Below are 25,006 nucleotides of genomic sequence, written 5' to 3'. Positions count from 1 at the left end.
TTTGTTAAAGATGGCTTGTGTTGGTACATGGATTACTTGTGCAGTTTTTTTCAGCACCCTTTAATGTAATTCATCTCTGTTGCCTCACCTATCTTTAGCTTTAATGTCTTTTAAAAATCAGATCATTCTCCTTGACAGAATATAGAAACAGACTAGGAGTAGACTTAGTTCTTTCTCATTGATGAATTGGACTTAGGCTTTCCTTATTTTTTTTTTCTTCACACATTGTTTTTACTAAGCCCTTTCTGTTCTTAACATTTTCTGTAAGTCTTAACTCATTTTTGTCTTTAGTCTTCCTGACACAATTCAAGTGCCTTATCTTGGTGTCATTCATTTGTAGTTGTCCTTGGCTATGTAAATTGTTTCCATAACTTGTGTGCATCCCTTTTAATATCGGGGCTCCAGAGAACAGTCCCTGTGCAACCACATCTATCTCTTTTACTGCCTCCCCTCCCCCATTCCTTCCTCATTGGGATCATGCCATCAGAGTTTCATTCTTATCGCTCTCCTTTTCCTATCCCCCTTGGGCAGTTGTTTTTTCTTTTAAAACTGGAGTTCTTAACCTGGGGTCCATGAAATAAATATACACACATATACATATATATATATATATTTAAATTTATTGCTTTCATTTGTAATCCTGTGTATTTATGCATTTGAAAATGTTATTCTGAGAAAGAATGTGTTGGTTTCATCAGACTACCAAAGGTGTTCATGACATAAAAGATTAAGAATTCCTGGGTTTAAAAAAAAATTTTTTTAATTTATTTTTAGTTTTCACCATTCACTTCCATAAGATTTTGAGTTCTAAGTTTTCTTTCCCTCCCCAAGACAGTGTCCAGTCTGATATAGGCTCTACATATACATTCATATTAAACATATTTTCACATTAGTCATGTTATAAAGAAAAATTAGAACCAATAGGAGGAACCACGAGAAAGATGAACAAAAAAAAGAGAGAGAACAAATAGTATGCTTTGATCTGCATTCAGACTCCATAATTCTTTCTCTGGATGTGGATAGCATTTTCCATCATGAGTCTTTTGGAGTTGTCTTGGATCCTTGCATTGCTGAGAAGCGCGAAGTCTATCAAAGTTAGTCATTGCACATTGTTGCTGTTACTGTATATGATGTTCTCCTGGTTCTGCTCACTTCTTTCAGCATCAGTTCATGTAGGTCTTTCCAGGTTTTTCTGAAATCTGCCTGCTCATCATTTCTTATGGAACAATGGTGTTCCATTACATTCATATACTACAACTTATTCAGCCGTTCCCCAATTGCTGGGGATCCCCTCAATTTCTAATTCCTGGCCACCACAAAAAGAGCTGCTATAAATATTTTTTGTACGTGTAGGTCTTTTTCCCATTTTTGTGATCTCTTTGGAATACAGACCTACAAGTGCTAAAGGATTCCTGTTTTATGGTCAGGCCATCAGACCAGACCTGTTTTTGTCCTGAACTTTTTGAAATCTGGTTTCTTAAACTTTAAGGTATAATTTGGACTATGTCTGGAGCTCTCCTCCTTGCTAATCACAATTCTAACTCAACAGGGTCACTTTCTCCCTCAATTCCATTAATCCCCACAATCAGCCTAGTTCTTTCTTGTAGATGAGAATTAGATCCAATCAGCAGTTCTCGTTGCAGTTTCTTCCTTTTGAAAAATGAAATTGTCAATAGAGAAGGTCATCAGATAATTGAATGGTCAACTTTCATTAGTTGTCTAGGCAATGAAAGCCCCCAATAAGGCCTATATCTTGCATCCATCATGAATTGAGAACTCATCATCCATTTCCCCCTTGTGGTCATAAGGTAGGTGGTATATTCCTGTAGTTCTCATTTTATCTGTATTTAAATATCCTCCCCTGCTTCAGGTTCATAGATTTCTGTCCAAGTATATGCATATATTTTGACATATAATCCTACATTCATTTTTTTTCTGTCAGATCTGTTTCTTTTGAATAAACTATGCCATTCCATTGCCATGTTTTGGTTGTGAGTCTTCATTAAGTCTTAGTCGTAAGAGGTCATATTTTTCTGCTTGTGTTAAAATTTCTCGTTCACTTTTTTAAATTATCCATCTGCTCTATTTTGGTATGTAGACATCTAAGGCCTTAAAATTTGCAATGTGCTTTACATTTATTATCTCATTTGATCCTGTAAGGGAGGTGCTACTATTCCATTTTACCAGCAAGGGAACTGAGACTAACAGGTTAAGTGACTTGCCCAGAGTCACACAGCAAGTAAGTTGCCAAGGCAGGATTTGAACTCAGGTTTTCCTAATTCCAAGTTCAGTACTTTATTCCAGTTACCTTCTACAAATTACGGGGCATATTTTCTACCATTACTCTGGTTTCTTTGTTGTATCTGTTGCCATCCAACAGTTATAGTTATGTAGAGGTATTTGTCTTCTATATATAACAGTTATAGAGAGAGATTTGTTTTTAACGCATAGACAAAAAATAAATGTTTGACAGCTTTTTATTTTTGTTTAACAGCTATTTAATTCCAATATCCTCCTTTCCAAAGAGAAAAGTTGATTAATGCTCCAACTCTAGCAGCAGTTTTTTACCAAGAACTTTAGAATCCCTAAATATTCTTTCTAGCACTATCCTCATTCCAACATGTATTCAAGAAGTAGTGGTTGGCAGGGTTTGATACTCCTCAAAAGATGGCATATCTTTTATTTTGTCATGTGTACATGTGGCTCCCTCTGTACCTTGTAGCAGGCAAATCTCTCTCTCTTTGGGCTCCCTAAAAACTTCCATCACTAGTTTCCTTTGTGGTTCCATCCTGGGTTTGTACCTGCTGGTTCCAGTGAATACTCCTTGCTGTTCTTGGGAGCATGGGATGCCTTTTCCTCAGAAGGTCCAGGTCCACCCTCTTTGGGAAGAACCTCATGACTTTATACAGCGGTACTCTTCAGGGTTTCAGCTTTTCTAGCATCTACATCTTTCCTCTGTGACACATCCTTCTGTCATACAACTAAATGGCATTGGTTTAATTTCCTTCCGCCTCCTATCTAGAAATATCTTCCTAGTTTTTTTTTTTATTACTATTTCTTCCAGGCAGTCTAGAAATTCTTCATTTTTTCTATTAGGCAAGAATAAAGTGTCACATTTCCTCAGTTCCTTTTGCTTTTTCCTTTAGCAAGCACACCATAGTGCATTTAAAATACATATAGAGGTGGTGATTGTCTCCAGCAGGAATATTCATAGAACACAATCACAACAAATGACCTGAAATAACACCCTGGGATAGGGCCTGACCCCAGGTTCTCTGGATTCACATCCTCTGGATCTTCTGAAGATTCCCACAACTGCCTGCCCCGATAATATGTGTTTGCTGCTCTCATAGACTGCTCTCCCCGCCCCCCCCCCCTTTTGCTTCTTCCTGAATTAATAGCCATGGAGGAATCCCTTATCTTAAGTATTTTAAATGCATAATTTTTTTAAATGCATAATTTTTAAAAGCTTTATGTTCTAAAATGTTTTTATTTTTCAGGTAAAAACAGTTATTTTCTCCTACTTTTCTAATGTTTTTCCCTTCAAGTCTTTTTAGCTCTAGGGGTTAGAAATAAGAAGTGAAAACCAATAAAGCAGAACTAAAAGTCTCCCAGGTCTGATCTAAAGATGTGGACCAGCTCCTTTTGGGTGTAAAATGTAGCTTATCCAGAGCCTGATAAATGAGTCAGATAAGCTGTAACAAACACATTTAAAGAGACCATAATATCCCTTTAAGTTAAACGAGAGATTTCTTCCATGGTTAGTTTGTTCAATGTAAACACTTAACTGAGCTAGTAATCTGCAGAGAAGTCATTGCTGTGAAGGAAAAGGGGGACCAGATAGAAGTGAAAGGGGAAGTAGGGTGTCACATCTTCAAGAAGCAAAACCATTTTCCCCTTACATGGTAGTGTGGAAAGTTATACACAGCAAATGAGGAGGCCAGGGCTGCTGTTTGAGGGCATGTCAAACTTCCTCATGAATTTGGTTCCCTTTCTATCTACTTGATCCTACCCCCTGGACAAATCTATTGCCACTTCTTCTTTGACTTTTAGGATACTAGAGGGAAGACTTAGGAACTTTAAAAAAAAAATTGCTAATGGGATACCAATCCATAGGATGGGTCTAAGAGAGAATTTATTTATCGGTACTGAGGAAAACTAAGGATATTAGACATTTTACCTAGAAATTTAGGTTAAGGGAATGGTGAACAAGCAGAAGTTCTCTTTATGGAATTAAATTGTGTTAATAGCTAATGTTGCTCTTTGAAGTACATTTGTAATGACCTGAAAATCCACTCCTGTCACCATAATTCATAGGTAAATTCATAATGTCTCAAGTAACCGGTAAGAGTCATTTGCATGGAGTAACTGAAAATCCAGTTCCTTCTCTTATTAATCTGTTTTTTTCCACCTTCCCTATTCTTGAGCCCTTATTCATTTTCTCCCACCTTTGTGCTTTTTTGCAAAACAGGGACAAAGAGATAATAAAGATGTGATTTCTTAAGCGAGCTGCTCTTTTGCTTTGATGAGCACTTGAGTTAAACCCATAAGGTCATCTTAGCCATATCTTCCTAATTGGCAGTAAAAGATGATCCAGTGCTCATTTGAATACCAGAATATATCTAGGGGTTTTCAGATGTAATAAAGGCAGTGTTTTTAAAGTTCGTTCTTTCTTTTCCTACTGTGTTATTCATTTGAAATTTAGAAAGGTTAAGAAATTAGTAACATTGTGCCATTTTCAAGATATAAGAAAGCTCCAAATAATAGTGCTTGAAATAGGCTAGTTCGAATGAGGACTAATAATGTAACAAACCTTTAGCGTAAAACTCATCAGATGGGAGCCAGAGGAAGCTATATTTTAAGCCAAAGACATGTTTAATCAAATTATTACAATTGTAATTATAGAGGATGAATATTCCAAAGATGTTCTGCTGAATTTTATGTCATCTAATTTTGAAATATGTTTAAGCTCAACTAAGTATTTCTTTTTGCTAATGATGTTGCTCTTTTTTTCCCCAGTGGAAGCATGGAACCTGCATTTCACAGAGGGGATCTTCTCTTTTTAACCAATCGAATTGAAGATCCCATAAGAGTAGGAGAGATTGTTGTCTTTAAGATAGAAGGAAGGGAAATTCCAATTGTTCACCGGGTCTTGAAAATTCATGAAAGGTATGTGCAAAGCATGGATGCTTGGGTTATTCAAGTATTTTCAGTGTCTTTTGTGGTATTGGATTTTATTTTCCCAGAATCACAAAATCAGAAGGTACTAAAAAGGCCATCTCGTCAAACTTGAGCAGGAATCCTCACCTTACCTCACTTTATCCACCTTTCTCTTGAGATTTTTCAGGAAGTCCACTCCCCCTCCCCTTTTTGGGTAGCGCTCACTGTTATGTTTTTCCTGGCATTGAGCATTGTTCCTGCCTTTCTACAATTTCTGTTTATTGTCCTTAGTTTTGCTAAGGCCCAAGAGAATAAGTCACAGCCCCCCTTTCATCTGGTGGTTTTCTGTACCACTTTCCACCTGCCCAGGTCTACAGGATCTAGTAGCCAGCCCTTCACCATTATGGGTACCTTCCTCTTGATGACTCTCTCCCCAGGGCATCAATGCCCTTCCTAAAATTTGAAATCCAGAATTGAGCACAGTACTCCAGATATGGAATGACTAGGGCAGAAATGATCCTTATGCCTCCCTAGTCTTAGATACTGTCTCTTACTGAAGCCTCAGCTCATGTTAGCTTTCTGTTGGCCATATCATGCTGTTTACTCACTGGGCTTGTGGTCCACTAAACCCTCCAGTTTTTTCGGACAGATTATCTCTTCACCTCCCTGCTTGCTGATTTCCACAAGTATACCAGAATCTAGCTAGATGACGGATCAGCAGCCTTTCCAGTACCTAGCACAGTGCTTTGCACATAGTAGGTGCTTTTAAAATGTGCATTATAGAAAGAAGAGCCATATTTGCTAATATTCTTAGCCTATAGCTCTTTGAAGAGTAGTGGTATAAATATGTATTCTTAAATATTTGTATTTCAGCCTTGCCCCCAGTAGCATGAGTTTAGCTTATTTTATCATATTGAAAATGGAACGCAGGGAAATCTAGCTCTGGGAGGATAAGATATGTGACTTAGCTCAGGGAGAAGTAAAGGAAGTATAACAGTAGGGGTGGGGAAGGACTTCTAAAGGTGGGGGGTAATGACTAAGGAAAAGATTTTCAAGTGTGACAAACCCAGGGCCGGGGAGCTCATTGGTAGGGTAAGGGGAGGATCCTGAGTTCACTTGCCTCCAAAGCTGCCCTTCATAGTATGTAATGTGTTTGAGTATTAATGAGATGAATCAGCACACAAGTACAGACTCTTCATTTATTTTGGCAAGGAGAGCCTTGGGTATGTACTTAGTTACTGACCCCTGAACTACACCGAAAAACTGGATTTGATTAGGAGGAGGGAAGGGAGGAGATAAAAGTTCTGCCAAGTGACATAAATGCTGATTTCATATATAGCCTTCAGATATTGTGGGATGAGGCTGTCCTACCCTTTTAAACAATTGAGGGGAAACTTTCCCCAACTGGCCCCTAGAAGGATAGGGTGGGGTGGATTCTCTACTCTCAGCCCAAGCTGAATACCAATTACTGTGTCATCAGACTTCCCCTTCCAGGGATTTTGGCACCCTCCCCCCAACTTAGTCAACACACAGGTGGAGTACAAACAACACCCACCCACACAGCTGCAGCTGTATCCTTCCCTACTTGCTGAATGCTTACAAGGGTCAATTCTTCCCTTACTGTTAATCTTATTCAGCCCAAGGGCAACAGTTAAGGCCAGTCTTATTTGCTCCTGGAATAGTAACTGCCCTCTCTTCTCCTTAAATATCCTGGCTAACTGCCACCTCTGTACTTTGGAAATGGTGACATAGTTGCTCCAGAAGTAGCTTCTCTTGCTGCCTATCTCCTCCAGGGCACTTGATTTCCCATTGCTGTAGCACCTGCACCAAAGTAACATCTCAGGGGAGTGGCCTGTGTGTTGTGTAAAGTCCATTTGGTCCTCTCTCTGCCTCTATGTGTGTCAATATTCCATCTTCCCTGTTATACTGACAAAGGAATAGCTGTTAAATTAATGATAATTCCTTAAGATTTTGTACAATTTCCTTGGTTTGAGATTGACATCTTTTGTTTTTACATTGCCTGGATTTCTCTCTATATCCTTTCCTTCCTCCTCCTCCTCCTCCCTTGTAGAGAGCTAGCCATTGTAACAAAGAATTTTTTTTTCCAGAGAAAGAAGAAAAAAACATAAGTAAAGCCAATCAGAACATCCAGAAAATCTGCTGTTATATATGCCATGTTCCACATCCAAGGAAAGGAGCAATCCCTTCTTTGGGGACAGACTTGTTCCTTTTAATTTCACATCATTCATTTAGGATGATCGTGTAGCTGGTGTTCTTTCCATTTGTATCGTTGTAGTCATTGTGTGTAGTAGTTTCCTGACTCCACTTCCATCAGTTTGTGTAAGTTCAAAGAGTTTCTAAAACCTGAATCAGTTTTACACATCTAATCATTCTACTCCACACAGTCCTGTCTTTCTAAGACTGAACTCTGTACAAAACCTTTAGAATATTATGGGGAAATGAGCTTTTATTTCAAAGAGAAATTTTAAGTGAATAAAGTTCTTTTCATCACAGAGAAGATTGTTATATACTTCTGGAAGCCTGATTAGAATTTTTAAAACAATAGTAACAGCTGATCACTTGGGCTACTTTAGATCAACATGCTCACCTCTGTATCTCTGTCTTTCCCATACTCTTTTCTTCTGTGTCACCTATATCGTTCCTCCTTCTCTCCAGCTCTCTGCCTCTCATTTTCTCTGTTTCTCCAACTCATCCCTCTTGGCCATTAACTAGAATACAATATGTATTTAAGCCTATTTAAATTTTTTTTCAATCTGTTAGGATTTTCTTTTGCCTATTTTTAATAAGTATAAATTTCAAACTTGTAACTTTTGATACCCAATTCTTTGCTTTTTCAGTGAGTATCAAATTGTTACCACCATACTTGGAAGTTCTTTTTTAACTCTTTAGTAATTTAGAACATTTCTTTCTCTACTAAGAAATAGCTTCTTTGCCTTTATTTCAAAATAAATTTTGAATATTGGAAGTAAAGATTTATTCTTCTATAAAATTCTGAAGGACTTGAATATTAATTAGGGAGTAACTTAGATTTTTGTGAATTGTCTTTGGAACTGTTACAGTGTAAAGTTTTTACAATACTTGAAAGGTCCCTTGACATTCAAAAGCTGCCACCTTATCTTATCTGTAACCGGTATTCTCTGGGTTCCATTACTGTGGACAAAATGGCATTAGTTTACACTATAAAATTGTCAGGGCCTTGATCTGGCCTAGCCAGAAGTTCTCTATTTCCTACTGTCAGAAATATGTTTTCACAAACTTTTCAAAATTTGCTGAGTTTAAGACGTTTGTTTGAAAGACAATTCTTATGTTGAGATATCACAATTTATTTTTTAAATAAACCTTTTCCTTTCCCACACTGATATGTATCAAAAAGCTTGGTCTTTTAGTGATTTACTTTGTAATCTTGAGGGGTCCAACTTAAAGAGCTGTGATTTTGGCTCTTCTAAATTCGTACGAGTTACTTTTAGTAGTATAGACATTCGTCTCGATATTAAATTATCTTCCTTAAACAGAAGACTAGGCAGGATGAAAGGGTACAGGTGGAGGCAGGGGGGCTACTTTAGAACAGAGATGAGGTTGTCAGGCTAGGAATAAGGATGGGGAACAAGGTGCTAAGGAAGGATTCCTCTTCCCTTTCTTCAACTCTCCTACTTTCCTCCCCTTTCCATTAATATAAAATGCCTTTTTATATATGCAAACAATAAATACAGTTTTATTCTTTTATTTTATCCTATTTGTAAATGGACTGTTACATTCATATCATCTGTGTGGATATTACCTTCGTTGGTTCAAATGGCAGTCTTTCCACGTTTCTCATCCTTTGTGATTCTCATCTGTATCCTTCCATGAATCCCATGTACAGGATTCACCTAGTATGTTAGAAGCCTTCCTTTAGGTTAGGGTTTCTTAACCTTTTTTGGTGTCATGGATCCTTCCAACAGTCTGATGAAGCCTTTAGACCTCTTCTTGTAATAATGTTTTTAAATGCGTCAAATATAATACATAGGATTACAGAGGAAATCAGTCATATTGTTATCAAAATATTTTTCAAGTTCATGTCTAGCCATTCTAGAGAATAATTTGGAACTATGCCCAAAGGGCTATAAAACTGCATACCCTTTGACCCAGCAATATTGCTACTAGGTCTATATCCCAAGAGATCAAAGAAAAAAGGAAAAAATAATTATAGCAGCTCTTTTTGTGTGGTGATTAAGAATTGGAAATTGAGGGGAAGCCCATCAATTGGGGAATGGCTAGACAAGTTATGGTATATGTTTGTGATTTTGTGTTGTGAGAAATGACAAAAGGGGATGGTTTCAGAAAAACCTGGGAAGACTTGTATGAAGTGAACAGAATCAGAACATTGTACACAATAGCAGCAATATTGTAAAGCTGATCAACTGTGAAAGACTCAGCTACTCTGTTACAATGAATACAGTGATTCAAGACAGCTCCAAAGCTGATATGGAAATGTGGGTTGTATGACTTAACATGTATAATTGATATATTGTTCATCTTCTCAGCAGGTGGGGAAGGATCTAGAGGGAGGGAAGGAATTTAGAACTCAAAATTTTCAAAAATGAATGTTAGAAATTAGAAAAAATAAAAACAAAATTAAAAAAACTTAAATCTAAGTTCCTAAGTACCCCAAGGTAAGAACTTCTGCTTTAGGTTTTTTAGCATTTTGTGAGTTTCCGTACATTTGGACTGTACATCTGTTATCACTAGGTCTCACCCAACAGGCCCACCTTTTCCAGTCTTCCAGGAAATATATGATGTCTTTTTTTATGACACTTAATGCATACAAGTCATCATTGGAAATATGCCACAGCCTGTTTGTGCTCGTTATTCATTTTTCCATGGCAACCTATCATATAGCTTAAGTCCTCCAAACCTTAATTCATTCCACTCCTAGGTTTTGGTCACTTATAATTTTGAATAATGCTATATATTGCAAAGTTGTTGTGGTTAGTAATTTCAAAAGCCATTTGGAGAAATACAGAGCTCATCACCTTATCAGCTTTGAGCCAAAACAAAGAAGTCATCTGATTGTCACCTTCTGCTATGATTATAACTTGGAATCATAGAGTAGCATCCTTGTATTCCTAGCCCAGTCAACAGTGTAGTCTTGCAGCCTGTCCTCTATGTGAGATTGAGATAGGCACAAAAAAGCTCCCTGATTGGGCAACAGAAGAAGGAGGAACCTGGTGCTCTTATCTGCACATAACAGGCTACCCTCTGTTGTACTGCTGACCTAGAATGGAGCTCGGTAAATGTGAGAGAAGAAAAGCAAACTGGGAAGAGCTGGTTAGAAGAATTTTTTTTTAGAGGATTAAATGTTGGCAACCTGGTATTTAGGTCTCCCAGGAAAATTTTAGGCATTAGTCTAATATTGCTGACGAAAATACTGAAATTGAACTGATTTCATTCCCTTTAAATTTGTATTTCATAGCCTTCGCTGGGCTTTCACTACTACTGAACCGTCCTTTCATTCTTTTATCAAATCCTGCTTTCATTCCCCAAAATAACTTTTCTTCTCTCCTTAAGTCCCTCTCCTGTCCTCTATATTCATCTACAGAATACCTTGCCGCTCCTTCTTCACTAAGATTAGGACCATGCATCATGAGTTTTCTCAGTTTCCAACCTCCACACACCTCAGTTTCTTACCTATTCTCTACTCTTTATTGATCTTAGTTCTCAGATGCAGAAATGAGAGGTCCAGATTCTTACCAAGGCTATCCCTTTTAACTCAATTCTATCACCTTCTTTTTCCTGGAACCCTGAATTAGCATTTTGTTCATCCCAGTTTGGTCAGTTTTGCATTAAATTTGTCATATAGAGCTGTATGTTTGTGTTATCTCTTCATTATATTGTAAGCTTCATGTGTGTTGGGACTGTGTCTTAGTTTTTACTTCTTTTGGTATTTGTTACACAGCAGAGATTCAACAGGCTATAGTTGAATGACTAATACTAACAATCTTATATAGTTTTTCCACCATAAAGTACTTTATATGTTTTTATCTCATTTAAATCTCACAGTAGTCCCATGAGACAGATAGGGATTTGGGGGAGAGCTCAAGCAAGTCCCTGCTTTTACTCCACCATCTTGGCTCTGCCCCTCCCCCTCCATGAGATAGATAGGATAAATCATGTTATCCCCAATTTACAAGTAGATCAGCTGAGGCTCAGGGAGGTTGTAAGTTGGCCAAGACCAGAAAGATAAGTGAAGCCAAGAGTCAGTCTTCTGATGTATTATATTATTTCATATGCATTATGTTCTCTATCCTTTATCATGAAGCCTTTCTTGGATCTTATCTGTTGTTCCACAAAGACTGTTGTCTACTCTAAGAGCTAGAAATGGTTTAATTTTAAAAGAAAAAAAAGCCTAGTCCATGCTTCAGCATTCTGTGAAGGATGTCTTGAGTTAGCTGATCATCTTAAGGAGCCCACTAAATGTTGCAGTTTTTACTATCAAACTTTCCCCCTTTTTCTTACTAAGCTATTTCTATAGTGACTAAGATATGTGGACTTTCTCCTGTGATTTGGTTTTCCTGTGAGGATTTTTGGGCTGCTTTCTTTTGAGTGGTTGTAGATTTCATCCAGGCGGTCCTGTAGTGCTCTGGGGCTTGATCTTGTTGATATAGTGCCACTTATTATCTGAATGGACCCCACAATCCATTTTCCGTTGGGACTCCGTGCACAGCATCCCCTGTATCAGTGTATAGCGTACTTTTGGTGATTATGTATCTCCCTGTTTTATGCTTTGCTTACAATTGATATTTGATTGTTAAACAAAGCTTCCTCTGTGGTAGCTCTCAAAGAATCCCTGCCCTCCTTGAATCCCTGCCTTCTTCATGGGGGCTTTTCTGATCTTTCCCTGCCAGCTGTTAGTACCATTCCCTGGGTAAGGTTTATATTCCATCTACCCTCTATTTATCTTGTTTTTCTGATTTTTGTATGTTGTCTCCCCTGTTAGAATGTAAGTTCCTTGAGGGTAGGAGCTCATCACTTTTTTTTTTTAACTGTTTTTACTTTTTCCTTGTATTTTCAGTGCTTACTTAGCACAGTGCCTGGTACTTAGGAACTGCTCAGTAAGTGCATATGGATTGATGGATATGAACTTAACATTTGCATCTTGTCGGGGGAGAGCCTATAAGGCTGCATTTTGCTGTATAAATGCTTTTTTATACTCAGCAAACAGTGGGATCTTTTTTTCTCTATGCCTTTTTAGTCACTTGTATGACTGAGGATGTGTTCTGCTCTGTATACTACAAAGCTTTTTGTTTTTCTTTTTTTTTTTCCCAGTGGGGATGGAGGGGATGGGTGGGAGAAAAAAATAGATGCTTGTTGATTGGGGGGAAAAATTAATTTAAAGATGTGTTCTGCTGTAGAAAATACTTGTGAAATGTGTGTGGTATAATAAGCTATAGAAATCTTCCCTCAGCTATATTCTCATTGGTAATCCCTTTACTCAGTTTGACGTTTCTGGCCTCTTTGTATTGAGCTTTCACAAATACAACTTGAAGCACATTTTCCCATGTAGTTTTTAATCCAAAGCAGAGACTTCATTAAAAAGTCAAGCTTATAGGAGATGTGATGGTCTGGTGATCATGCATTTTCAGTTCTAATTAGACTTTGATAGCAGCCTAGTGGAGGAGACTGAATCTCTTGGCTTTTCTGCATCTTATTTTCCCTATCTAACAGAGAGTGGTGTTCTGTGTCTCCTCCCTCTGACCCACCATCACTGGAAGATGAAAGACTAATCATAAGTGCTTTGAGTTCCTCAGAATTTGATGGTATTAAATTTTAGTAGTTATGTCAGTAAAAACCTTGACGAAGCTCTGTGTAAGAGCATCTTCATCCATCAATAGTTGACCTCCCATAAGGCATGAAGTGCTTGAGTACGTTCTTATAAGAGCTCATTGCCCTGAGAGAATAATTACTCACTTCAGTTACACAGAATAAATCAGAGAAAGCTGTTCTTCCAGTGTCAGACTAAATAATAAAACTACAGAAGTTTTTCCTATAAGGTGAATGCTACTGTCCTACTTGTTTCTTTAAATGTTTTATGTAAGTTCTGTATACTGCATATACTACTAGGGAGAGCTCTACTGTAAGAGCAGTCAGGATCAACTTCTTACTCCTGTCCCTCCAGTAAAAAACCCTAACCCCTTTCCATCTCCCAGTTTTTGCCTTCCTGTAACTCCCTTTATTTCCTGCCTCCGTGGAGTTGGTGATATTGTTATTGCTACAGCAACCTTAGTCGTCTCTGTTGGAACCAGCCCTTTCTTGGCATCTGTCTGTTTTCACCCCCTACATATTTTCAGATGTTCTTTTTATCACCTCCTTTGAATAACCATCTCTGGATGATTTTTCTCTGTATTTATTTGCATTTTTATAAGTGGCATCACTTTTCCTTTCTGTGCCTGTTTGCACTTTTCTGTCTTTAGTGTTTGCAACACCTTCCAGTTTTGGTTTGTCTGCAGTTTTAACTCCTCCCAGAGAGCTAGCTTTTGATATGGAATCTCTAAAGCGAGTAGTAGAATATACAGGGGTCTGAAGTCATCTTTCTTCTCCCTAATATAACAGTTTTTCCAAACTCCCTCGAACAAAATTAAGTAAAACTTTGATAGAAGACAATAGAGCCTTTTATTTTCTATTGAATTTAAAAATTATTAGAAACCTATCATATCTTTAACAGGATTAAAGCAGTCAGTTTTCAAATTGTGAAATAACTGTTAGTTCTCCTGACTTCGAACAAGCAGTCATTTTAGAAAAACCCCTAAACAACTTCATTTTAATATGTCTAAAATCTAGTTTTAATATTAGGAAATTATTTCAAAGTATTTTCCAGCTATTAAGCTCCATAGGAACATTGACAAATGACAATGAGAGTTTTTTATTTTCAAATGGCAAATTTTGTGTTTTCAAGCATGCTTGCAACCTGGTGATTTGAGATTTTCCTTTTATTTATAAGGCAAGATGGACACGTCAAGTTTTTGACCAAAGGAGACAATAATGCTGTTGATGATCGAGGGCTGTATAAGCAAGGGCAGCTCTGGCTAGAGAAAAAGGATGTAGTAGGACGAGCAAGAGGGTAAGTAACAATTTGAGTTTGTCAGGTTACGAGTGTAAAATATTACCCCAAGAAGGGTCTCTTCCTTGCCCCACCCCTTGGTGACTTTAGGAAAGCTGCACCTCTTAGAGAATCCAAGAATTCCATCCCACTTTGCATACAAGGAAACTAGTATAAGGAGAAAGATATCAAGAATTATAGAACAAAGAATCCCAGATGTGGCAAAATGTGCTCTTCCTCTCTAGAATATACTCTCAGCAACTGAAGGATTAATCTCTTGATCACTGACTGATCATTTAAAAAACATTTCTCTTATTATTTTCCCCCAGACCATTTTAACCTTGCTATTGACAGATCAGGTAGTTTTATTCTATAGAAGACTGGAAAAGACTGTGAAATGATGTGAAGCCAGTTTATCTCAAATTATATCAGGAGAAGAGTACTATAGAAAGACAGGCATTGTAAGCCATTCAAGTGGAGTGAGTTATCACTTTCCTACCCCTAACCTAAGTGTTTAACTATTTAGTTATGAAGTTACTAACATCACATTCCTAAAAGTGAGTACCTGCAGGACCTAATCAGATGGAGTCACATAGCACTTGGCTCTGAAAGACTTCTGCTCCTAAAGGGAAGCAGTAGGGTAGAGAATGTTCATTACAAGTTTTTACCAGTTTTCCAGCAGCAAGATTACCTTGTATTTGCTAATATCAATGTTAAAATTTCCCTTGACATCCCATGACAGTAGGAGTTGGCTCAGAAATCTAAATCTGTAGGATGGAAAGGAAAGGCCAACCTTGCATTAAAATCTTACCATTTATAGCACTTTTTGGCTACTTTGGATCTTTTACCTCATTGATGTGAACCTACCTCCAATGGTTAAGCTCACAGCCCATCCATTCTTACTGGTGTGATTCTTCTCGTTGGCATATGTCTAACTGCCAACATGCTAGGAAGGCCTTCCTCTTATGATGCTTCTGCATACTAGTGGAATAGACAGCTGTTGGTGAGTTATCTCTTGCTCTTGTGACATGACCAGCTATCCCTCTTCAGTCAAGTTTCAGGTGATGTGCTTATATTGCTTCATTTATGCGATTTTTTAATTAGTCAAGTATTGTTGCCTTCTCACAGCTGCCACTTGGTGAATTGCTTAGTCATGGCAACCCAGAAAAGCCAGAGAAGATGATACCATTTTTATAGGCATTCGTGGTTGTAGATCTTTGGGCAGAGGGGCGACTGCATGGATCAAGCAGAGAAAGCCTCTCGCCAGATTCTGTTAGGTGACCATCAAGGTGTTAGTGAAAGTGCACAAGGGACAATCTAATGAGCGTTCTTACTGAAGATGTCGTAGTTCTTAGTCTTCATGATACTGAAGCATTTAGTGCCAAGCTGAAATCTTTCCTATTCTTAAGTTAGAGGGTTCTCTCAAAGCTGTTGCTTTTATGTGGGTGTTGAAATGAAGCAGAAGTGCAACAATAAGATGCCAGCGGTGTAATTGAATTACAAAGAGTAAGTGTTAAAAATACAATAGCCCCTCTCCTCAGAGTCATGAATTTCTAACATTCCCAGTGAAGAGCTATGCCAGCCAGCTCTCTCCCCAAGTATCACTCTGTTTGACTGAGCACCTCAAAGCCCTTTGCAGAAAGTGGGCATTAAGGGAAAACGGATGATGTGTTGCCACAATGCTTGTTCCTTGCATTTTTTTCCTTGGTGAAGTAGTTAAATAAAGAAGAAAAATTGAAGGTGGAGTTGAAATTGGTGAGGCTTCACTACCCCTCAAAAAATCTCTGACCCACATATTCTAACAATTAAAAGGTTTTTTGTGTTATTAAGCTTCTCCTTTAAAGTACAGAAACCCTATTAAGAATTAAATCTGTCAATTTGAAACTCAAAACTTTTTTTAAAAAGTTAGAAAATAGTTTTACGTGTAATTGGGGAAAAGTTAAAATATTATATATTAAAAAATAATTAAACCTGTCATTCATCCACAATATTGTAGATTAATCAGATAAATACCTTACCGAGATTCCTGACTCTTACAAAAAGAGTTTCTATTGAAGTGGGGTGGGGAGGGCAGCTAAGGCCTGGTGTTGGGCAGACTATAACCTGAGGGCATTAGTGATACCTCAAGGAAGCTAGGAAAGGTAAAGATGGCAGGAGATAAATCGACCTGGTAGCAGTTAATATATTACAGATAATTATGCCTTTGGTTCCTTCTTTAGGATGCCTGAGTTAATACATTAGGATTAGTTTGAAAAATTGAAGAGCTCCAGTTTCCCAAATTCAGCCCATTATCCCCATTCCAAATGTGGCCTCCAAGCCAGGAAGACCTGGATGCAAGTTTTACTTCTGACGCATACTGGTTGTGTGATCCTGGACTAGACACTGAATTCCTTGGTGCTCTAGGCCAGTAATGTCAGACTCAAATAGAAAGGGAGCTACTGAAGGTGGCATCTTGATTTAGAAAACCACAGGTTCTGTTATCTTTTTATTTATTTTGTTAAACTTTTCCTAATTACATTTTAATCTGGTTCCACAGAGAGTGTATGACACCTCTGTTCTAGGCAACTCTCTAAGGCTGCACACTGTAGGTGGGCTAACATGCCCTTGGTAGAGAGAGTTTTCTCATTCATAACTGGCATAGTTCCCTATCCCAGTGACATCCCAGGTCCAGTCCCTGTCTGTATATCAATTCCTGACCAGTCTCTCCAGTAAATGTCTCCCTCACCTGCACTTGCCTTGGATGGGAGGAGAAAAGGAGGGAAACCTCATTAGTCAAGAAATGAGGTTGATATGAGATCTCTAAGGTCTCTTCTAGTTTAAAAGTTTATCCCATGTTTTTCAAGGCAAAATTTGTTGTTAATTTCCTCCTTTGTCTTGAAATTACTCTTCTTATTGTCTTATCCCCTGGTTTCAGGCAGGATAGCATAACCCTGTTTTGAGCCCAAAGTTATTCTCTTTTTAAATCTAGCAAAGAAGGATCCTTCTCTTCCCTTATTAACTTGTTCTAGTGTCTTTCAGATAGAACGTATTGCCCTGTTACTCCTGCTATGATTTTAAATCTCTATCTTTAGATGTACATATTTTTTCAAGTAAAAGCACAAAGTGTAGTATAAATGTCTAGAAGTGAAAGCAGTGATTTGCTAGAATTAGTTCACAATCTTCTCTGCCCCACCTGTGCTTTGCAGGCCAAACTGAGATAATCTTCTCGAATGCTTAGATTTCTTTCTTTTGCCATTGTCATCACCCTAGTCCAAGTTTGTCATGATTGACTCTGCTCACAATTGAGTGGACATTAATCTCCTAAGTGTTTCTATTTCTCCTTTCCTTCTCTCCCATCCTATTTCTCCTTTCCACTCCATCCTGCTCACTATGGCCAAATTAATCTTCCTAAAACAGTGCTTTTTACAGTGATCAAAAATCAATCAATAAATATGTAGTAGGTACCTACTATGTGCTAGGTGCTGGTGATACAAGTACAAAGAGGAAGACAATCCCTACTCATGAGTTTACATCCTAATAGAAAAGACAAGTACATATATACATCCACATATACATATACATGTGTGTGTGTGTGTGTGTGTGTTAAGAGAGGGACTCTGAGGAAGGATCACATTCCAGGCATATGTTACATATTCTCAGATTGGAAGTACAGAGGCAGAGATGGGATGGAGTGTCATCTGTGAAGAACAGAAAGAAGGTTCATTTAGTTAGGTTGCAGAAGGCAGGGAGGAAAAGATGGAGGTTGACATCCAGTGAGTCTGGAAAGATGGGTTGGGGCTTTGTTTTGTAGGGCTTTAAAAACTAAAAAGGAGGGTTTTGTATTTTATTGTAGAGGCAATAGGAAGCAATAGAAATCACATGGTCAGATCGATGCATAAGAAAAATTACTTTGGTGGACACTTATAGGAGGTTGGAGGTCTGGCTTTGGTTCCAGGGTAGAGGGAACTGAAGATCTGGGGCAAGAGGCACCATTTCCCATACCCCAGGGCTAGAGGTGATTATAAAAATCAAGTTATTACCACAAAAAAAAATGCATAGGCAAAGGAGAAAGAATCCAACCATAGAAACCTATTAAGGGAATAGAGATGACCGGGGTTCATCTTCAGAGGAGGACATTGAAGTAAAGAAATCCTGAAAGAGCAACGTTAAATGGTCACTTGCCCAAAAAGAATTTATAGAAGATCTTAAAAAAGACTTTAAAAACCAAATGACAGAGATGAAGGAAAAAATAAAAATAAAAATAATCCAAGAAAAACAAGAAGGTTATGAAAGGAAAGTCAGCCAATTAGAAAAGGAGATACAGAATCTCAAGGTGGAAAATGACACCTTGAAAATTAGAATTGGGCAAAGTGAAGCCACTGAAATTATAAGAGATCAAGAAATAATTAAACAAAACATGAATAATGAAGAAATAGAAGAGAAAATGAAACATCTTGTAAGAAAAACAACAGATTTGGAGAATAGATCAAGAAGAGAAAATATAAAAATAATCAGAGTAACTGAAAGTTATGTTCAAAAAAAAGAATCTTGACACAATAATACAAGAAATAATCAAAGAAAATTGTCCAGAAGCATTAGAACAAGGCAGGGAGACATAGAAAAAATCCGTCAAACACCACTTAAAAAGATCCTATGAGGAAAACTCATAAGAATATCATAGTGAAATTCCAAAATCCCCAGATCAAGGATAAAATATTAAAAGCATCAAGATGAAAACAATTTAAATATCATGGTGCCACAATTTGAATTACACAAGACCTAGCAGAAGAAACATTAAAAGACCACAGGTCTTGGAACACAATATATTGAAGAGCAATAGACTTGGGGCTCCGGCCAAAAATATCATACCCTTCAAATTTCAGTATTATCTTGAATGAAAAAAATGGACATTTGACAAAACCCCAGACTTTCAAGACTTTGTTAAAAAAAAATCCTCAACCTAACAGAAGATTCAACATACAAGAACTAAGAGACACATAAGGAACAGACCAAAGACTGACTAGAAGGGATTTACAAGAACAGACTGCTTACCTTTTATATAATGTAAAACATATGTCTAATATTCTTATTAATAATTGTCGAGCTTATACGAAAGAGGGGGATAAACTTGACTATGATATGAATTCAAAAAGTAAAACCATTTAGAAACAGCTAAAAAGAGTAACTGTTTTATACAAGAGAGGTGTAAGAAGAAGAAGAAAGGATACAGAGGACTTAGATGGGGAGGAGGGCTGGTAGTTCTGGTAACGTACTTTCATTGGGAATGGGTTTAAGAGGGAACAATACGTATATATTTAGAAGAGTATAAAAGTCTTCTAAATTTAAAAGAAATAAAATGGTAGGGGTTTAGTGAGGAGGGAGAGGACAAGGGAGGGATTTTTAGAGGGGAGAATGAGGGAATAGGTAAAGGGAGTTTAGATTAATGGGAATGGGGGGATAGGGGAGGGATCCTTAGAGGGGGGAAGGCAAGTAATAGGAGGGCAGGGTGGTTGATGGAGGAGGGAGCTAGGCAAGTAATAGGAAGGCAATGTAGCAGGTAGAAGTAAAGTAGAGGAGGCAGGAAGGATGAGAAGCAAAAGATATGTGCAAACATAAAAAACAAAGATCAGGAGTAGATTATGTTTGGGAAAGTATATGTCTATATATGCATGTTTATATGTATAAATCTGTATGTATATGTATATATCAAGAAATATCTAAATTATATTGTAGCTTTCTGGGGGGTGGGATGAGGGAAAAAAGAACAAAGTTAAAAAGTGCACAGCAGAGAACAAAAGAAAACACAAGGAAGCAAAGAAAAGATGGACAGTTCTCAACACAAGGTGTATCATTTATCATACAGGCTTTCTTGAAATGAAAATTTATTGTTACATATTTTGAATCCTCTCCTATGTTCTGCTGTGCACATGACATGCTTTCTTTTCTTTCTTACTTTATATTTAAGTTTCAATATTTAAGTTTATGATATGTTTTGCTTCTTTTCTCTATTTTGTATTTGTGTTCTGGTAAAATAAAATTCAATTTAAAAAAATAAAAATAAAACAAAACAAAATTAATAAAATAAATCAGAATTGTTGGATCAGTTCACAACTCCAAAAAAAAAGAAAGAAAGAAAGAAAGAAAAATTACTTTGGTAGCAGTTTGTAGTGGAAACTGAGGCAGGGAGACCAGTTAGGGAGGCTCTTATAACAATCTAATTGAGAGGGATTGGGGGTCTAAATTAAGATGGTTGCTGTATGAGCAAAGGGTCCAGTACAAAAGATAATATGGAGGTAGAAAAGACAAGATTTGTTAACTGATTGGCCATTTGGGATGAGGGAGAGTAAGGAGTCCAGGATGATGCCGAATTTATAAACCTGAGACACTGGAAGCATGGGACTACCTGGGATAGAAATAGGGAAGTTTGAAAAAGGGTAGATTTTAGGGGGAAAGATAATAAGTTCAGTTTTAGACATACTGAGTTCTGAGAAGTCCATTTCGAAATGTTTAAAAGGCAATCAGCTATGTGAGATTGAAGCTCACGGGAGAGAATGTTGCTCAGTATATAGAGCTGGGAGTCATTGGCATAGATATAATTGTAAAACCTATGCTCCTGTTGATAAAATACTGAATAGTCAATGGTGGAGGAATTGTAAGAAAGCAGATATACTAGTATAATTACTGGAGCTGTGAATTGGACCAACCATTCTGGAAAAGAATTTGGAATTATGCAAAAAGTTATTAAATTGTTATACCTTTTGACCCTGTAACCCCACTATGGGCATATACCACAAGAGGATCAAACATAAAGGAAGATCTTAGATATTTTCAACTTTTTGTAATAAAACTTTTTGTACTAGCCAAAAAAAAAAACCCGGAAATAAAGTATATACCCAGTGATTGGTGAATGGCTGAATAAATTGTAGTATACGACCATAATTACACTATAAGAAATGACAAACATAAGGAATTGAGAGAAACATGAGAAGACTGGTATGGATTGCCGCAGAGTGAAACCAGCAGAGCTAGGATGGCGGTGTACACAATATTAAAATAATGTAAATGAAAAAGAGCTAAACTGAGAGCAATTTTAGTGAATACTAGAGAAGAAAGGATCAAATTCCCTCCCCTACTATTGGTAAAGAACCGAGGATTGTAGCAGCAGGGTGTTGCATACACCATAAGATATTGGTCGATTTGTCAGATGGGTTTACTTAACTTTTTCTTTGTCACAAAAGGAGGTTTTCAAGGCGGTAGGGGTTCATTTGGGATTCAATATATGCCTCCTTGCCCTATAAATCCTGTATATGTCCTGTTAGCCCATCTAGATTCAAAAGCTGCTTAGGGCCTGAATGTGTATTCTTAGTTCCTTACACAGAGATGCTTAGAGAATATTTTCTTTGTTGATTGTTTTATGTGGGATGTATTGTGATAAAATATGTTTTCTCTTAGATTTGTTCCATATATTGGAATTGTGACGATCCTTATGAATGACTATCCTAAATTTAAGGTAAGAAAGCGCCTCACTGTTTACTTAGAAAATTAATACCTTTCTCCAATTTGGGGGATGGACATATGTGCATACATACACACTTATGTGCACACCATACACACATATATATATGCAAAAAATAATTACAATTAAGAAAGAGAAATAACTGATCAATCGAATTTATTACATGAGAACAAAAATTGATCCCTGACAGTTAGTTTAAGTTTCTTGGTGGAGGGGAAACTCAATGTGGATCTACAAGTAGTCTGATGTTTGTTCCTTTGTTTGTTTTCCAGTATGCAGTCCTCTTTTTACTGGGTTTATTTGTGCTGGTCCATCGGGAGTAAGATGTCTGCCTTATAGCTCCTGAGGAAGATACTATGCTTTTTGTTCAAAATGTTTGGAGTAGATCCTGGCCTGTGAAAAGTGGAAGCAAAAAATGCTGATGTCAGCGCTTCTTGGTCAAATCGGTTTGGATTAGTTTGTGTTTCCACTGCAGAGTGTGGGTGACTGCGGGTGGGTGCATGTGTGCCTGTGTGCACACACATAGGGAAATTCAGCCACAGGTTTTCATATGTTCTCATGTCACATTTTAGCGTTTTGTACATCAGTGAATTTTTTTATATTAAAAGGTTGAGCCAAAGCCCTCAGTGTTTGTATTTTGAAGCTAAGCTTCACTTCTAAAGTGCCTACAGAACTCTGTAAATAATGCTACAGCTCTGGATGAGTTTGAAACTGCCATTCCTCTTGATAAAAGGAATGGTGTACATTGAGGTCATCATAAGTCTTAACTTTACAAAACTTTGAATAAAAGACTTTGCACATCGAACCCCTTATCCCTGACTTGTGTTTGTCGGGAAGAACTGTCAGAGTTTGCATTCTTGTGCTGTTTTATGAAATCTTCAAGAGAGTGGAAGCTTTATTGTAAACAGTTCATTGGTTAAAGCATTTCGCCCAAAGTTTAGCAACTGTATTTTCTACTGCTCTCCTTTTGGAGCAAAAGGATTCACTTAGCTCTAAAGAAAACATCATACAAATAAAATTACTTGTTCACTAGATCATCTTCCAATGTACATATAACAGGCTTCCCGGAGAGGCTCAGAACCACCCACTATTTATATTAGTCCTTTGAACTCTCATCAAAGGATTAGAGACCTGAAGGCAGGTAGTGCCAATGCTGCTAGGTAGGTGTAGGTGTCTGCTCTTACCCACTCAAAGCTTCTGGACTTTGCCTTCCTCAGTCCAGTCTGCAAGATGATAAGATATACATGCATATATTCAGAGCAAAGAGGCTTTTTAATATGTTGTGACAGATGGAGGGATTTAGGAGTGGGGAGAAAACTTGAAAAAGTATAAGATCACAGATTTTGGAGTTGAAAGGGACATTAGAGATCCTCTGATCTTACTCCCTTGTTCTATAGATAAGGAAACTGAGACCCAGAGAGGTGAAATTTGCCCAAGGTTGTCATGCGTCATAGATAGTAAATAGAACCAGTATCTAAATTCAGGTCATTTGAATCAGTGTAATTCTAGGGCAAAACATCATCAGCCTACTCTATTTTTTTAGTGAGAAATTTGAAAGCAGTGGACCAGTGTTGTATATCTCAGCTCAAAAATACTTTGGATCATTTGTCCAAGAAGCTCGATGCTGGCAGGGAAAAGGCCATCTCTGCTGCAACTGCAGTGGAGTGAGAATGGGAGGGGTGAGATAGTCCATCCTCTTGAAGTACTGCAATTACAGGGAACCACACCACTGGAAATCCATTAACAAGAGGCTAGCCTTCCAACCCTTGGGCATGGGCTTTTAATGGCATCAGCAGAGTTTGGAAGTTGTACTTGGCAGACGGTTGCCAATAAATGCATTTTTGAACTCGGCTATGAATCTCATGCAGGTACTAGATACAATCTCCCATGAGCCCCTGGGTCAACTGTTAGAACTAAAGAAGGCCATCCTTCCCCAAGTAGAAGAACTTCTTGCTCCTTCCAGTGGATCAAAGCTCCTAGCTGAGCAAAGTTACTTAGGAATCCCATATAATCCATTGGTGCTTTGGGATGTGCTATGGTGCCATGAACATGCTGGGTTCTGGCCTCATTGACCCTGGATGAAACATTTAATGTCTCTTGCATTTTATTCCTTACTTGTAAAATGAGGAAAGTGAAACCCATACCAAAGATGCCACAAGGATAAACTTACTATACTTGGCATCATTTCCCACCCTTACATATCTCTCCATCGGCAGCCTCATTTTTATGGAGAAAATCTCATGCGTTTGCGCCATTTGTTTTCTTCTCTTGGTCTAGTTAGCAGCAGCAGAGCCAGTCTAAAGGCCTGGTCAGGGCAGACAAAGAGGCACAATGACCCAGTTTGCTGATAGTAAGAGTTTTTAAGAAAGAGTGGGAAGGCGGGAATCGGGTTCTGGGCAAATACAGCAGGCTTGGGGGTATAATTTCTACCAAGAGCAGCTTAGTTGCATAATTTCCCCTTTTCTCTTTTTCTGGTAGAAGTACTAAATAAAGGCTATTGAAGGGGGTAGAAGGTGAAGGAAGAGATTATATGAGTAAATATGGATGTAAAAAAGACTCTTGAAAAGAAGAATACATTACAGATTTAAGATGGTCTTTTAGCTACGTGGTGCAGTGGATAGAGGGCTGGGCTTAGAGTCAGGAAGACCTCAGTTCAAATCCTGCCTCAGATACTTGCTAGCTGTGTGACCCTGGGCAAGTCACTTAAGCTGTTTGCCTTACTTTCCTCATCCGTAAAATGGAGATGATAATAATGCCTACCTCCCAGGGTTGTTGCAAGAATCCGGTGAGATTTAGTAATTGTAGAGCACTTAGCAAAGTGCCTGGCTTAAAGTAAGTGCTCTATAAATGCAAGCTTGTTATTATCAGGAAAGTTTGAAGGCTTAGACAAAGTGTTTCCGGGCTGGCATTTATTAAGAATAAAGGAAATGGCAGCAGAGCTAGAGAAACTTTAAAGGAGAGTTTGGCTTTGATGATTATCAGTCAATATTAAGTGCCTACCATGTGCCAGGCACAGTGCCGCTAAGTACTGGGGAGATAGAAAGAGGTAAAAGGTAGTCCCTACCCTCAAGGAGCTTATAATCTAGTGGAGGAGATAATGAGCAAACAAATATGCACAAACAAGCTATATCCAGGATGAATAGTCAACTGAGAGAGAGAAGGCACTAGAATTGGGGAGCTGTGAAAGGTTTCCTGTGGAAGATGGGATTTTAGTTGGGCCTTGAAGGCAGTAGGCAGAGAGGAGGAGGGTGAGC

The 25,006-nt window shown here is 37.9% G+C and overlaps 1 protein-coding gene across 1 annotated transcript in view; it reads left to right on the top strand.

Moving 5' to 3' along the window:
- SEC11A (SEC11 homolog A, signal peptidase complex subunit) overlaps positions 1-22,557 on the top strand; it is a 39,611-nt gene extending 17,054 nt beyond the window's left edge. The window contains exons 3-6 of the mRNA XM_036737045.1: positions 5,020-5,169; positions 14,159-14,278; positions 21,689-21,746; positions 22,025-22,557. Coding sequence (XP_036592940.1) covers positions 5,020-5,169; positions 14,159-14,278; positions 21,689-21,746; positions 22,025-22,075 — 379 coding nt within the window. The 3' untranslated portion in view covers positions 22,076-22,557. The remainder of the gene's footprint in view (positions 1-5,019; positions 5,170-14,158; positions 14,279-21,688; positions 21,747-22,024) is intronic.
- The last annotated feature ends 2,449 nt before the right edge of the window (positions 22,558-25,006 follow it).

Source organism: Trichosurus vulpecula, chromosome 8 (genome assembly GCF_011100635.1).
Source record: "Trichosurus vulpecula isolate mTriVul1 chromosome 8, mTriVul1.pri, whole genome shotgun sequence".
Classification (NCBI taxonomy): domain Eukaryota; kingdom Metazoa; phylum Chordata; class Mammalia; order Diprotodontia; family Phalangeridae; genus Trichosurus; species Trichosurus vulpecula.
This window is presented reverse-complemented; position numbering and strand designations above follow the sequence as displayed.